Source organism: Tupaia chinensis, unplaced genomic scaffold (assembly GCF_000334495.1).
Source record: "Tupaia chinensis unplaced genomic scaffold, TupChi_1.0 Scaffold000439_1, whole genome shotgun sequence".
Taxonomy (NCBI): domain Eukaryota; kingdom Metazoa; phylum Chordata; class Mammalia; order Scandentia; family Tupaiidae; genus Tupaia; species Tupaia belangeri.
Window position 1 is genome coordinate 804,657 of NW_006159944.1, and position 16,674 is coordinate 821,330.

Genomic DNA, 16,674 nt, shown 5'->3' on the forward strand with positions numbered 1-16,674 from the left:
GGCCTTAAGAGATGACAGTGTTAGACCCCAGCACCTCTCCAAGGAAAACAGAATCTACCCTTCTCTTTTTTAAATGTTACTGGAGCAAATCTACAACCAAAAAAATCAAATATTCATGCATCAAGGCTTAGGATCTCAGCACAAAGACTTTAAAGCGGTTGCCAGATGGATAGCTGTTGTGGCAAGCGCCTGGCAGGAGCACAGACAGTGCTGTGTGAGCTATAAAAGGAACCAGTTGACAGTGTAAGCATCGCTACAGAACAATCCTGCATACGTACCACAAACCTGCGTAAGTACCACCTGCTCACGTGCTGTATTTCGTGTGGCACCGTGCTTGTCTCTAGAGTGGCCCACAAGGTTTTCCATGTCTTCATTCCTTGGTACCTGCTGGCCCTCCTTTGCCCAGCAAACTCCTACTCCTATTTTAAGACTGTTCAGCCTCTCCTATGAAATCTGTCCCATCTCCCTAGAGGGACCCAGGCCTCTCAGCTCCCCGTAGATAAAAGCACTTTGGAGATTCATTGTTGTAGTTCCCCCCGTTCTGGAGTGCAATTGCTCCTTGTCTGATGTTCTCATGTAGTCTGTCAGTTCCGAGAGGTGTATTCATTTTGATATCCCTATTATATGTAATAGAGCCTGGCTCAGAATATTTGGTAAAGGACTGTTGACTGACTGGAAAATCTTGGGCTCCTCTGATGAATCTGTAAGTGGTGGGCTAGACTTGGAAGGCTCACAAAGAGTTGTGCACGATTGCTTTTTTAATCAAATGTAATTATCTTTGGTCAATAAAAAAAGAAGAGCAATATGACATTGGCAATGGTTGGGTACTCAGATGTTCCTTAAACACTGATATCACTAAAGCATACAAATGCAACCATATGTTATGAGAAACCTTCTATTATATTTTCTTAAATATTTAAAACATTTTCTCAGTTTTGCGTATTTACTTTATTGATAGAATTATTGCAGAAGAAATTGACCAATTTTTTTAAATAAAATTCATTTAATAAATAAGCAAAAGCACAATAATAGTGGGAAATGGATGAAAATGAACTTGAAACGTTCCAGTTTCACATCTAGTAGGAAAAAAACATTCTATACTTCAAACCTAGGCTGTCTTAGCTAACATAGCTGATGAGTCCACAAATCAGTAATGAAAATGGAAGCTGATAGGAAGTACCGACGGATACACATTGTTTTGAAATTACTGTGTTGAGTCAATTAGTAAAGAGTCCAATAAAACAAATTGTTCTGTGTAACCTGGTTAATTAAGATGGCTGGAAAACTGCATCCAGGGGCAAGAAAGAAGCATGCATCTTTTACCTTTTTTTTTTAAGAATTATTTTATTTTATTTTATTTTATTTTATTTTATTTTATTTTATTTTATTGTGCCTGAAATTGGTATGGTGAGAAGACTGTGGTTCAAGTCCTAGATCTTTAAAAAAAAAAAAAAAAAGAATTATTTCATTTAACTTTATTCATTTATTTATTTTAATTTTCCCAGAGGAAAACAGAGAGCATGAGAAAGCAAGCCACCAGATCAAGGACTCGAACCACCTCAGCCATGTAGGAGTCCAGCACCTTTAACCACCATGCCCCGCCAGCCCCAAGGAGCATGTATCTTAAATTCATATTCGTGCCCATTATTTCTGAGGGAGAAATACATGGAAATGAGGTGCTTGACTGCTACAGTTTCAGAGTACACGCTCTCAAAGAATATGACTCCACGTTTAAGAATGAAAGATTCCTTGCTTTTTAAATAACTACTCTTAGACTTGATCACAGAAATTTCAAGTTGGGTAATAACTTCAGTTCTCCCTCCTGTGCATGTCGATGTTTGGGTACACGGATTTGTCATTAGTCCCATCCTCCAAATTAATATTACAGCACTTACCATCGAGTCAGAATAGTGACTTGGAGTCTGGATGCTTTGGTGGTTGAGCCATCTGCACTTATCTACGCCACCACCCTTCCAGTTTACCAGTTACTTCTACCCCCAGTGCCAAGACTCTAGCAGATGGGGAGTGTTGGAAAACTGGCTGGGCTTCTTGAAGCAACATGGTAATCAACAGAAACCTTATTGCTACTTCGAAGACACTTTTGGTATTATTTTGACAAATGAGTTTCCAGGATTCAGCTGCAGGAAAGGGATTATTCTTGTTATAGCTAACAAAATTGTATCAAATGGCTTCTCACTTTAAACTAAACATGATTCAGTATGTTGAGAATAATTCTTTAGGATTAGTTCATTCAGCTGTGGAAAGGAGCCATGTGGTGAAACAGGAATCTCTGGCAAATTCATGCCCAAACTAAATGTTGTTCAGGTATAGGAAATTGATGTGTTTTTGTTTTTGTTTTGTTTTGTTTTGGCTAGAGGGCAGATGTGTTCTCCAGAGTCAGAAAGAGAAGGAAGAGAAAGCACCCTCCATGAGGAATGGTCACAGTGAATTCCTTCTCCACCATTTCTGTCTCCTTTCAGGATTCTGGGCACACATGCACCTGCACTCGGCATGTTTCTCAAGCTGCTGGATCCAGGACTTGAGCCACATGGTTGGCCATGTGGGATCCAGCTGCCTTAACCACCATCATAGAGCCAGTCTGAGAATTGATTTTATGTTAGAAAACAAACCTCACAAGCAGTTTTATAGTTACTTCTGTGTTTTCCTTAACAAGTACTCATCTTTTGCATATTAGTCTTTGTGTCTTTCTCCTCTACCAAACATAGGACCAGGCAAATGCCAAAACTAGAGAGATGTGTGATCTGTAGTGGATGGTATCAGCTCAACTGATGCTAGAATTTTGCATTCTAAATCTCTAACCTATCATATGTAGCTAATTAGAATTTTTAAAAATTAGCCCAGAAGGTACATGTACGGCAAAAGAGAGAGAGAGAACATGGATGCAGAAGCGCCCCCATAAAAGGTCTGGTCACATTAGAATCCTGGCCATACCCCACACATGCTTGGCATGTTTTTCAAGCTGATGGAGCCAAGGAGTTGAACCCTGGTCTACCATGTGGGCTCTGCTTCCTCTGCATTCCACACTTAACCACTGCACTATGAAGCCAGCCCAAATAAAAATTTTAAAACAGGTTTTGATATTTACTACTAAGAATAAACACCCAATAGCTTTAATGGATGTCACAAGTGTTTTCCCTGTCCAGTCTCCCTGGAAAAGGAATAAACCTTAGCAAATGCAGTAAGAGAGAAAGTGAGATAAATGTCAGAGAAGTAAAACCTTTTGTAATGTGTGTAATGGACCCCTTCACACTTGGCCTCCGGAGCTAACACAGATGCTTAAATGTATGTTAATAAAGACAGTTTTCTGCTTTCTGCTTTCTGAAAAAAAGTTCAAGATTGCCTAAACTATAAGTTAGGTTCTGGAGTGTGTATACCAATGCAGCCTAATAAAGGTACTCGTGGATAAAAAATATTGAGTTTATTCCTTGAAAACTAAGGCATGTATATAACTAGCTCTGACTCTTAAAAATCAAAATTACTCACACATATTTTAAGGTAAAATTGCTTCTGATAAATGCAAGAGAGGAAGTTTAGGTATTTCTTCTGGCAGAAAGGTAGGTAGTAAGTGCCAAGTGTGACTCAGAATCATGGTAGGAAATAAGTACTTGGAGGCTATGATCTAAGTCCTTTATGGAAAACCCAGACTCTTCACAGGATAGCACGGTTAGATTAATCAGCCTGGAAATGATTTGACGTTTGTTGGCCTACCTCTGATCATTTTTCTTCTTCTTTCAAGGTATCTGAGCGTTTAAGTCAACCAGGAGTGGCCATAGGTCTGGCTTGGACTCCTTTAGGCGGAGAGATCATGTTTGTGGAGGCAAGTCGAATGGATGGTGAAGGCCAGTTGACTCTGACTGGCCAGCTAGGGGATGTCATGAAGGAATCTGCCCATCTCGCTATCAGCTGGCTCCGCAGCAATGCAAAGAAATACCATCTGACTAATGGTACGTGACCTGAACATAGTTGGGGTACAGCTGTGAGTGAGGAAGAGCCTGTGGATCGTGATCCAGAGGTATCTCACAGTTCCGTGACAAAAATTAAGTTGAACTTTAAATTATCAATGACTCCATTCATTCAAGTACACACCTCTGCTTTGGGACCCCCGTGGAAATTCTAGTTCCATTTTATGTCTCTTTGGCTAGCATGCCTGAACTAAAAACAATGCAAAAGGTTTGTTTTGTTTTTAGTCCTACTCAGAATAGAATTAAACTGTTCTTCTAGATCCTGTCTCTCATTGTACTATTAATATTTTGAAGAATTCCTTTACTCAAAATATTCATTTTTGTCTTTGATTTTCTTTTATAGAAGAAAAGGAAATATTTAATTTTCCTACATTAAGATTTTTTCTTTCCTCCTTTTTGAAGCTTTTGGAAGTTTTGATCTTCTTGACAACACAGACATCCATCTGCACTTCCCAGCTGGAGCTGTCACAAAAGATGGACCATCTGCCGGAGTAACCATAGTAACCTGTCTCGCCTCACTTTTTAGTGGGCGGCTGGTACGCTCAGATGTAGCCATGACTGGAGAAATTACACTGAGAGGCCTAGTTCTTCCAGTAAGTATGAAAAACCTATTAATATGGTTTTTAATATGTTTTAACTTAAATTAATACTGCTTTTAATTTAAATTCATAATGTTTTGGCATCTATAAAAACCTTGGTCTTAAATATATATTAAAATTTTTACTTGTAACTAACTGTTATTTATTTATTTTTAGTTAATAATGTAGGGTGTATATGCTTGCCAGAGAGAGACAGGGAGAGCAAGGAGAGGGGGTTGAGAAATCACCCCCCGGGGGGGATGGCCACACTGCAGTTCTTTCTCCTCCATTCTCCTCTTGGATTTTGGGCCTGCATGCATATGTACCTGGCATGTTTTTCAAGCTACTGGGTCCAGGACTCAAACCATGAAGTCTGCCATGTGGGATCCATCTGTCTTAACTTCCATGCCACCTGCTGGCCCAAATAGTAGCTCTTTTTAAGCTTAAAACCCAGTTTTTATCTTTCAAAGTTTCACTGGGACTTCCTATCCAAGAAAACTTGGATTACTAACATTATAGATTATAGACAACCAATTCATAATAAGTATAAACTAATAAGGATTAACCATATCTGGACCAAACTGCAGTGGTGGTGTACTATACTGGAGCCATGGGAAGGCCCTGGATTCAGTTCCCAGGTTGATCTGAATGCTCTGGGCATGTCTGCAGCTGCACCGGGGATGCCGACTTGCTGGAACAAGGGAAATGAGGATCTGGGGGGAACACAGCGTGACAAAACCCTGGTGAGAGTTTCTCTCTCTCTCTAATGAAAGAAGGAACCAAAAAAAGATAACCAATGACATTTACCCCGAGTTCTATACCTCCTTATGATAAAATTAACTTGTTCAAATGTCCCATAAAAGAACATTTCAGGACCAGCAGATGATATAATGGTTATGTCGCTGGACTCCCATGTAGTCAACCGCGGTTCAAATCCTGGACCCGGTGGCTTAAACTCATGCTGAATGCACGTGCGAGTATGCCCAAGAACCTGAAAGGAGAACAGAGGAGAAGGGATTGTGGTGTGACCATCCCCCCTGGGGGGTGATTTCTCACTTTCTGTCTCTCTGCCTTACTCTGTCTTCCCGGCGTATGCACATGCCCTATAGCAAAAACCTCTCCAAAAAAGAAAAAAAAAAGAAAAAGAAAAAAAAGAATATTTCAAAGATATGGACATATCACTGCAAATATAGTGAAATGAAGCCCATCTTAATAAATAAAAATGGGGGCCAATAGGCCACGTGGTGGTTAGGAGCGCTGGATTCCCACATAGCTAACCGTGGTTCAAGTCCCAGACCTGGTAGCTTGCTTTCTCACTTTCCTTCTCTCTCTCTCTCTCTTTCTCTCTCTCTCTCTCTCTCTCTCTCTCTGGTCAAATTAAAAATAGTAAAATTTATGTAAAATAATTCTAGAAAAAAAAGATAACCATATCCAATTGCTAAATTTTGAAAAAGTTCTATACCTATGTGACCTTGAGGCTCCATGTCATGTCCTACCTTATGTATAAAAACACTGTGTTAAAATGCACAGACTTGAGAGAGTATTTAGGGTTTTAGTCATTTGTAACCAGTACCAGTCTATCACAGAATTTTGGCAGGTTCATAACAAAATGAGAAAAAAAGGACTGTTCTTTATGAAAGTAATTATTTTATGAAGTAATGGTAAAAGTAGATCATTGAGTCACCAATTAAGATCACTAACAAAACAGGACCAGCAGATGGCATGGTGGTTAAGAACACTGGACACCTACATGGCCGACAGTGGTTCGAGTCTTGGACCTGGTGGCTTGCTTTCTCACTTTCTCTTTCTCTTTCTCCCTTCCCCTCTCTCTGTGTCCCTCTTGGTCAAATTAAGATAAATAAAGTTAAATAAAATAATTCTTTAAAAAGAAAAAAGATTGCTAAAAATGTTATTCCTCTTTTTTTATGTAATTGATCTAGAAAGTCACATTCTATACTCCTATTATAGTACATTTATAGATATTTATTATATTACATTTATAGATTTATACCCAAAAGGAATGACTGATCTCTGCCTCACCTTACCCAGAAACTATTACTTTTTAAGTGACAGTAGTAGTTCATACTAGCTGTGCCACTAAAAGGAAATGACCAGTTTAGCTTTTACTTTAGTGTCCAGGTTCGTGAGGGCAGACTACCCAAGGAATAAGAGAATGCTGGGCTAGCCTGTGGCATGGTGGTTAAGGTGGCTGGACCCCACATGGCCAACTTGGTCATTTGAGTCCCATGCCAGTGACTTGAAAGGCACACTGGGCACGTGTACATGTGTGCTCCTAATCCTGAGAGAACAGAGAAAGGACCATCCCCCACCCCACTTTCATAGGGTGACTTCTTATTTTCCCTCTTCCCCTCTCAGTCCCTTTCTGTCTCTCTGGGGAAAACACACACCCTATAGCGATTTTTTTAAAAAGAGAGAGAATAAATTCTAACATTCAAAACTGAGTTCAGGGGCCGGCAAGTGGCATGGTGGTTAAAGGCGCTGGACTCCCACATGGGCGACCACGGTTCAAGTCTCGGACCTGGTGGCTTGCTTTCTCACTTCCTCTCTCTCTGTCTCTCTCTGATCAAACTGAAAAATAATAATGATAATAATAATAAAGTTAAATAAAATAATTCTTTAAAAAAAAAATCTTAGTTCAGCTAACAGTGAACCAATTTTCTAGAAAGATGGAAATGCCCAGGCCAATGAAACAGAATTGGAGTTGGAGAGAATCTTCCTAGCAGAAGTCTGGGAGCACTGGCTCAGAGCCAGAGGTTCAGATCGAGAGAGATACGAAACCCAAAAGTTAGGGAGCTCAGTGAACAAATGTGCCTTCTATTTGTTCCCCTCTACTCAGAGCAAATAAGACCCCATATAAAGGCTTCCCCACCCAGAGAGGAAAGCCATAGCAGCTTTGAGTTTTAAACTATTTTTAACTATTAGTTTTAAACTATCACTAAAGGCTCGAAAGACCTGGTCCGGCTAGAGAAAACATAATTCCTAAACAGAGGACAAGACAGAGTTATGGATTTAAAAGTGTGATTTTAGAATTGGTCAAATTATTCCAAAAATAAACTGTAGTTTAAAAAAATCTGACAGAGGGAACCAGCAGTTAGCGTAATGGCTATGTCTCTGGACTCCCATGTAGTCGACCGTGGTTTGCGTCCCGAATCCGGTGGCTTAAAACTCACGCTGGACGTGTGTGCGTGCGTGCCCAAGATCCCGAGAGGAGAATGGAGGAGAAGGGACTGCGGCGTGACCATCCCCCCTGGGGGGTGATTTCTCGCTTTCTGTCTCTATGTCTCTGTCTGTCTGGCGAGCGCATGTGCCCTATAGCGAAAACCTCTCCAAAAAAAAAAAAAAAATCTGACATCCTACATCTAACAACAGTTCTAACAAACAGAAAAATGGAATAGAGCAAATTGTCAAAGAAATAATTGAATCTTTCCTAGAATTTAAGGTATCTTCAGATTAAAAGACTTATACCATGACTGGCAGGTGTCATGGCATGGTGGTTAAGGACACTGGACTTTCTCATGGCCAATCACGGTTCGAGTCCCATACCTAACAGCTTGCTTTCTTCTCACTTTCCCTTTCTCTCTCCTGTCTGTCTCTTACTCTCTCTCTGTCCCTATCAGGTCAAATAAATAAAATAAATGGATAAAGTTAAATAAAATAATTATTTTTTTTTTTTTTTAAAAAAAGGAAGGCCTGTATCAACCAGGAAAATAAGATTTCATGATTGATTTTTCAGATTACCAAATACAAAGTTTTCTCATGAGTAACACTGGATGTGCAGTGTTTTCAGATCCTGAGGGAAAATTATTTTAAATTTAGTCTAATATATGTAGATTTACAATCAAGTGTAAAAGCAAAATAGATATTTTCATATATACAAGTAATGTTTAACTTCTCTTTCTGAAGAAAATGCTCCGAAGGTCTACTTCTGCAGCATGAAGAACACCTTGAAAAAGATGACAGTGGGCTAGGCTGACATCTTTGCAGGAAGGCCTAGAGAGCAGCCATTCCTGATTGGCTAAAGGGCTCTCTCAAGGGAATTACATGTTCTTAGGGGCATGTTGAAAGCTGTATTTGTCACCTACTGCTGCATAACACGACTCCAGAACAATATTATTTATTATTCTCAAAGTTTCTGTGGGTCAGAAATTCAGGAGGAGGGTTAGCTGATGTTCTAGCCTCCCCGTTGCCCCCGCCACCTTTTTTTCTAACCTGAGACTGGATGATTTATAAACAGGGGGCTATCTCAGAATACTAGCAGCTATAAAATATGAAGACATAAGCCTTGCATCAGGCCAGCCTACAGCATGGCTGATGAAAGGAGGACAGCCAGGGGCAGGCAGCTCTCTCTTACAGCAACCAGCCCTCACAAGAACTCACCCCTTCCCAGTAATCAGTAGAATTCACTGGGTCTGACAAAACATCATTAATTTGTTCACCAGTGTTGCCTCCCTGATGCAATCTCTACCCACTATGCGTCACCACCTTACATTATCAAATTCCAAAACTTGAAATGTTGGAGGACAAGCCATCACTCAAACCATAACCAATGAGTTCTTCTACCTTAAGGTCTCTCATCCCACAGTGAAGATACCAACCATGTTTGCAGTCATCTGAAGGTTGTCTAGGGATGGAAGATCTGCTTTTTTGAGGTGCATGACTCACACAGCTGGCAGATTGGTCCTGTCTGTGGCAGAAGGCCCCAGTTCCTCTCTTTACTGGCTTCTCCATAGGCTGCTGGGTGACTTCAGACGTCATGACTGGCTGGCCCCCAGGGCAAGTGATCCAAGAGATCTAGGTAGAAGCTCTCGTTTTTATGACTTAGCCATAGAAGTCATATAGCATCATTCCCATCCACTCTGTTCTTAAAATCGAGTCACAAAGCCTGGCCCACATTCAAGATGAGGGGAATTAGACTCCACCTTTTGAAGGGACCATGTCGGACATAACTTACAGCCATCATTAAGAGCCTAGGTAGTTTGGGGATATATTTTCTTCACCAAGTGGCAGAAAGTTCATGGCTTTAAACTTTAGAGAAGGAAATAATCCTGACATACCACAAAGCTCTGGAGGAACAGTATTTATGGTCAAAATAAGGTAACGCCTTTTCAGAATCAACCTACAGGGACCAACCAGCAGTTAGTATAATGGCTATGTCGCTGGACTCCCACGTAGTCGACCGCGGTTCGAGTCCCAGACCCGGTGTCTTAAACTCACGTCGGGCGCGTGTGCATGCGTGCTCAAGATTCCGAGAGGAGAATGGAGGAGAAGGGATTGCGGCGTGGCCATCCCCCCGGGGGGTGATTTCTCACTTCCTGTCTCTCTGTCTCTCTCTGTCTGGCGAGCGCACACACCCTATAGCAAAAATCTCTCCGAAAATAAAAAAAAGAACCTACAGACAATATTGTTGAGATTAGAGAATGGAATAGAAAGGTTAACCTTCACATTTTTAAAAAAGAAATCATTGGGCCAACTGGTGGCATGGTGGTTAATGCACTGGACTACCACATGCTCAACCATTGTTCAAGTCCCAGACCCAGTGGCTTAAAACTCACACTGGGCGTGTGTCTATGTACCCTGACTACTGAGAGAATGAAAGAGAAGTGACAGCAGCATGGCCATCCCCTGTGGGGGGGGGGGGGGGGGTTTTCCCTTTTTTTCTATGATTTATAAACAGGGGGCTATCTCAGAATACTAGCAGCTATAAAATATGAAGACATAAGCCTTGCATCAGGCCAGCCTACAGCATGGCTGATGAAAGGAGGACAGCCAGGGGCAGGCAGCTCTCTCTTACAGCAACCAGCCCTCACAAGAACTCACCCCTTCCCAGTAATCAGTAGAATTCACTGGGTCTGACAAAACATCATTAATTTGTTCACCAGTGTTGCCTCCCTGATGCAATCTCTACCCACTATGCGTCACCACCTTACATTATCAAATTCCAAAACTTGAAATGTTGGAGGACAAGCCATCACTCAAACCATAACCAATGAGTTCTTCTACCTTAAGGTCTCTCATCCCACAGTGAAGATACCAACCATGTTTGCAGTCATCTGAAGGTTGTCTAGGGATGGAAGATCTGCTTTTTTGAGGTGCATGACTCACACAGCTGGCAGATTGGTCCTGTCTGTGGCAGAAGGCCCCAGTTCCTCTCTTTACTGGCTTCTCCATAGGCTGCTGGGTGACTTCAGACGTCATGACTGGCTGGCCCCCAGGGCAAGTGATCCAAGAGATCTAGGTAGAAGCTCTCGTTTTTATGACTTAGCCACAGAAGTCATATAGCATCATTCCCATCCACTCTGTTCTTAAAATCGAGTCACAAAGCCTGGCCCACATTCAAGATGAGGGGAATTAGACTCCACCTTTTGAAGGGACCATGTCGGACATAACTTACAGCCATCATTAAGAGCCTAGGTAGTTTGGGGATATATTTTCTTCACCAAGTGGCAGAAAGTTCATGGCTTTAAACTTTAGAGAAGGAAATAATCCTGACATACCACAAAGCTCTGGAGGAACAGTATTTATGGTCAAAATAAGGTAACGCCTTTTCAGAATCAACCTACAGGGACCAACCAGCAGTTAGTATAATGGCTATTGCGGTGGAGTCCCACGTAGTCGACCGCGGTTCGAGTCCCAGACCCGGTGTCTTAAACTCACGTCGGGCGCGTGTGCATGCGTGCTCAAGATTCCGAGAGGAGAATGGAGGAGAAGGGATTGCGGCGTGGCCATCCCCCCGGGGGGTGATTTCTCACTTCCTGTCTCTCTGTCTCTCTCTGTCTGGCGAGCGCACACACCCTATAGCAAAAATCTCTCCGAAAATAAAAAAAAGAACCTACAGACAATATTGTTGAGATTAGAGAATGGAATAGAAAGGTTAACCTTCACATTTTTAAAAAAGAAATCATTGGGCCAACTGGTGGCATGGTGGTTAATGCACTGGACTACCACATGCTCAACCATTGTTCAAGTCCCAGACCCAGTGGCTTAAAACTCACACTGGGCGTGTGTCTATGTACCCTGACTACTGAGAGAATGAAAGAGAAGTGACAGCAGCATGGCCATCCCCTGGGGGGGGGGGGGGTGATTTCTCCCTTTCTATCTCTGTATAGCACATGAACCCTATAGTAAAAATCTCTCAAAAAAAATTTTTAAAAAAGGGCTGGCAGGTGAAGCAGTGGTTAGGCGCTGGGCTCCCACATGGGCCAGCTGTAGTTCAAGTCCTAGACCCAGTAGCTTGCTTTTTCACTTTACCTTTCTCTCTCTCTGGTCAAATTGAAAAATAAATAATAAATAAAATTAAAATATTTTTAAAGAATCAATGACAAAAGAGGTAAACATACCTATCAAAATTTAGAATTTCCTCCATTTAAGAATTTAATAGACACTAACTGAAATGTTTAACAGGGAGGTTGCTATGTATTAATTTTTTTAGTGGCTTTCCTAGCTCATATTATAACATAATGGAGATGGTTTGGATGTTTTTAAATTAGCAGTGATTAAATTCAATGAAAGGTGGGTCAGGGTTTCACAGCTGGAGGATGATCATTAACCTTAAAACTTTGTTCTCTCCTTACAGGTGGGTGGAATTAAAGACAAGGTGCTGGCAGCACACAGAGCAGGACTGAAACAAATCATTATTCCTCAGAGAAATGAAAAAGATCTGGAAAAAATCCCAGGCAATGTACGACAGGATTTAAGCTTTGTCACAGCAAGCTGCCTGGATGAAGTTCTCAATGCAGCTTTTGATGGTGGCTTTACTGTCAAGACCAGGCCTGGTCTCTTAAATAGCAAACTGTAGTCCCACATCTCAACATTTTAGAATTTTAAGTTACAGAGTGCCAAAAGGTACTGACAATGTTGATTTTATTCACACCTGTAGAGGTAAACAAGATGTCCTGAATTTGCAAACATAATCTCAACAGTAATGAACTTCATTCAAGTAGTGTCTAGTGTTTTATTACAGAAACTTGTAATTTAATAAATTGATAAAAATAGAATTATTGTCTTTAGTGGGGTCATTACCATCCCTGGAAAGACATGGAGCAGTGGTTCTCAATGTGGCCCTCTGAACTGAAAAGGAACCTGTTAAGAATGTAGGTTATCAGGCTCAAACACAGTCCTTCTAAATAAAAGTCTGGAGGTGTGGAAGGTGGAGCAGAAATCTGTGTTTAAAGAAGCCCTCCAGGTAGTTGTAATGTAGTCAAGTTCAAGAATTATTGGTCTACCTCTGCAGATTCACCTGTAGACCTTATGTGACCCCAAAATCAATCACTTTGAAAGGAGAACTAGACAGGGACCAGCAGATGGTGTAATGGCTATGTCGCTGGACTCCGATGTAGTTGACCACAGTTCGAGTCCCAGATCCAGTGGCTTAAACTCACACCGGGCACGTGTTCATGCGTACGCATGTGTGCCCAAGATCCTGAGGAGAATGGAGAAGGGATTGCAGTGTGGCCATCCCCTCGGGGGGGTGATTTCTCACTGTCTCTTTCTGGCAAGCACATGCACTCTATAGCAAAAACCGCTCCAAAAAAGGTGGGGGGGACTAGACAAAGATGGAAATTCAGCCAAACATTTGTCCTTGTGGCAAAAAAAAAATAATAAAGTGTTTTGAGTGAACTCTATGAGGTCTACATGTCCCAGTACAGGTCCCTTCTTATGCCAAGGGAAGTAAGAACTCAACATATGCTCATTAATATTGGGCAGAAACAGGCTGGCCCTGGGTGCCTGTAGCCAAAGAGAAGTCTAGTCCCTACAGGGAGGCAGCCATCCATCCGGGGATGGTACCTAAACTTGGGATCCTGACTCCCACTACCTCCCTTCTATTTCCTGTTTGCTTATTCAAGGTCCCAACTCTGTTAGACTCTCCAGACCTATCTTTTTGTGACTCAGTCCAGGGTATGTATAACTATGAAGTCAGGCTCTTTGAACTTGGTAGTTGCATGAACTTTTTGTATCATAATTTTCCCCACCTGTGAAGTGAAAATAATAGTACTTGAGATTAAATTAGATGCAATATAAAATAACATTAAGCAATTTCTAATTATTCCAACCAGTAATAGATTTCAGAATCTTGTTACAAAATGTAAGAACAGATATGTGAAGATAATTTTGAAATTTCCTAGATAAGAATGAGGTCTGCAAGTTATCCAAAATATCTGCTAATAAAATCTTTCTCTGAATGTGTTCTGGGAGGAAAAGGCCAGACCTAGAACTAGTTATGGTAGCATGGGAGAGAAACACAGGACATTTGAAAACATTTCATCAACTATCTTAGCTATTTTGTCCTTTCTATTCAGTCCTCTTTTACAAGGGGGAGAGAAATAAACTGTTAATCTTTTCTAGGCAACCAGAGGAGCTAATGCACACCCAGATTGCTGGGTGGCAACAAAAAACTACCCCACTTTCCCCACCCCCAGCACCATGGAGGTGGGCCTCACTGCAATCATTTCTCCATTTTGTCCTCCTTTTGCATTTTGGGTGTGCATACACACAAGTCCAGCATGTGTTTCAAGCCACAGGGTCTGGAGAGTACTCAAACCATGCAGTTAGCCATGTAGGAATCCAGCCTCAACCATACCACCAGCTAGCCCTAATCATTTCCTTTTTTCAGTGTTTGGTTTTGGGGTTTGTTTTTGTTTTGCCAGACATGCACACACAGGAAAAACCCCTCAGTGGGGCCCAGTCCCAGTGCAATTCTTTCTCTCCATCCTGTCAGGATCCTCGGCATCCATGCACATGCTCAGTGCTTTCATTTTGATTTTTTGTTTTTGCCTTAGGGCATGTACGTACGCTCACCAAAGAGACTGTGAGAAGGAAAGTGATGGCCACACTGCAGTCCCTTCTCATGAGATTTTGGGCACATATGTACACATGTGCGTCTGGCATGATTCTTCAGCCGCCAGGTCCAGGACTCAAACCATGATCAGCCATGTGGGAGCCCAGCACCCTAACCACCACACTACCTGTTGCCCACCTCCTCCCTGCATTTTTCAAGCCACCAGGGTCCAGCTCCCTCTATACAACACGTAATTGCTGTGCTGCAAGGCCAGGGTGACTGCTTTTCTACTTTGCATGAATTTGCCTTCATATATGTAGTCATAAAATTAGTCATCCTTCTGTGTGTGGTATCCAACTCGGCAAGTTGTCGATGTTTATCCATGTTGTAGCATCAATGACAATTCCATTTCTTCTAATGGCTGAATAATACTCCATTGTGTGCATATGCTACATGGTTTATCCATCCACTGGTTGATTGCACCTCTTGGCTATTGTAAATACGATATGGACATGGTTGTATCAGTAACTGAGTCCCTTTTCAGGTTTTTGGGTTATATGCCAGGAAACAATACTATTGGATTATACGTGCTATGGTCTGAATGTCCCCCAGAATGTGTATGTTGGAACAAATGTGATATTGGGAGGTGGGGCCTTCAGGAAGTGATAAGGTCATGAGGACTCCTTCATGATGATTTAGTGGCCTGAAAAAAGGGCCCAGGGGAATTAGCGAGCTCCTTTATGTCCTTCCATCTCTTTTGCCATGAAATCATATGCACAGCAACAAGACACTATCTTGGAAACAGACCTGACCCTCAACAGATACTAAACCTACTGGGACCTTGATCTTCTCAGCCTCCAGAACCGTGGGAAATAATTTGTTCCTTACAAATTACCAAGGCTCAGGAATTTTGTTATAGCAGCACAAACAAGACAGTATAATTGTATGTTTAACTTTTTCAGTCACTGCTGAACTTTTTCCACCATGGCTGCATCATTTAATGTTTCCACCGGCAATACACCAAAGTTCCAATTTCTCCACATCTTTGGAAACAATAAGTTTATTCACAATAACAAGCAGGTGCGCCAGAAACAGAGAAGCACCCTTGACAGGGTCTGGTCACACCACTTGCCCCTCATCTATCTAGCTCATCAGGATACTAGGTGCACAAAGAATATTTCAAGCTAACTGGGCCAGGGGTCAATAACTAGTTTTTGCTGCAGTGTGTGTGCACGCATCAGAGAGGAATAATTTCCCAGAGGAAATGGCCATGCCATAATCCCTTCTCCATTCTCTTCTCAGGGTTTTGGGCACACACATGCCTGGCAAGATTTTCACATTGCGTTTTCTGACTCAAACTGCAATTAGCCATGTGCCATCCAGCCATCTTAACCTCCATGCCATTTGCTGGCCCAATGAAGTATTTTGATTCATATTTCCCTAATGACTAGTGACACTGACCATCTTTAGCATTTTTATTTCTTCCATGAGCAAGAAAAAGGCACAGAGCCAAGTTCCCAACCAGGTCACACAAATCCACCCCTACTCTCAGCCAAATCACTGGCACACGTTCATCAGGTATGCTCAAGGAGACCCCAGGACACGAACCCAGGACCTTTCCCATGTGGTCCAGTTACATTACCACTGCACCACCACCTGAAAAATGTTAGCCAGAGATGTTCTGTAACACAATCAGCTGGGTATTTTCCATTGAAACAGTTAAAATTCTAAGTTAGTAGGCCTAGGGGTGAGGCCTTGGATCTGTGTAAATAATATTCCACACTATACATAGTCTTTCCTTAAAAAATTGCTAGAGTGTACATGCACTCTCCAGATAAAGAAAGATGGAGAGGGAGAAAGCATACCCTCCCTCAATCCCTTCTCCATTTCTCTATCCTGCCTGGACTGGGGGCATAACATGCCCCCCAGTGTTTCCCAAGTTACAGAGCAGGGATTCAAACTGTCCAGTCAGCCATGTGAGATTTGGTGCCCTTAACCACTAGGCCACGGGGGCTGGCCCTAAAACACATCTAGTAGTTGTAACTAAAGCCTTAATTGCATTGCCATGAACTGTATCAGACAGGGATCTTTAGGTCACTTGAAAATTGCATACAGTGAAACATGCTACCATTTTAAGTGACTGTTCGTAAAATGTTTAACACTGTTGATAAATCTGTGACTACTAAGGTGTCCTGACTGAAAAATATTAAAGCATACTGGAAATTTTTGTTAAAATAAGCGGGGTGGGGGGGTACACCAAAAGCAACCATGTTGTCAGGTAATAAATTATGGAAGATAAAGGGGCTGAGAGGATTTT

At 41.8% G+C, this 16,674-nt stretch overlaps 1 protein-coding gene across 2 annotated transcripts in view; it reads left to right on the top strand.

The window, feature by feature from the left end:
* Nucleotides 1-12,576, top strand: part of LONP2 (lon peptidase 2, peroxisomal) — a 110,842-nt gene extending 98,266 nt beyond the window's left edge. For both annotated transcript variants that reach the window (XM_006155236.3, XM_027774487.1), the window contains 3 exons: nucleotides 3,758-3,965; nucleotides 4,386-4,576; nucleotides 12,156-12,576. In XM_006155236.3, the coding sequence (XP_006155298.1) occupies nucleotides 3,758-3,965; nucleotides 4,386-4,576; nucleotides 12,156-12,377 (621 nt within the window). In that variant the 3' untranslated portion in view covers nucleotides 12,378-12,576. The remainder of the gene's footprint in view (nucleotides 1-3,757; nucleotides 3,966-4,385; nucleotides 4,577-12,155) is intronic.
* Nucleotides 12,577-16,674: the final 4,098 nt, after the last annotated feature.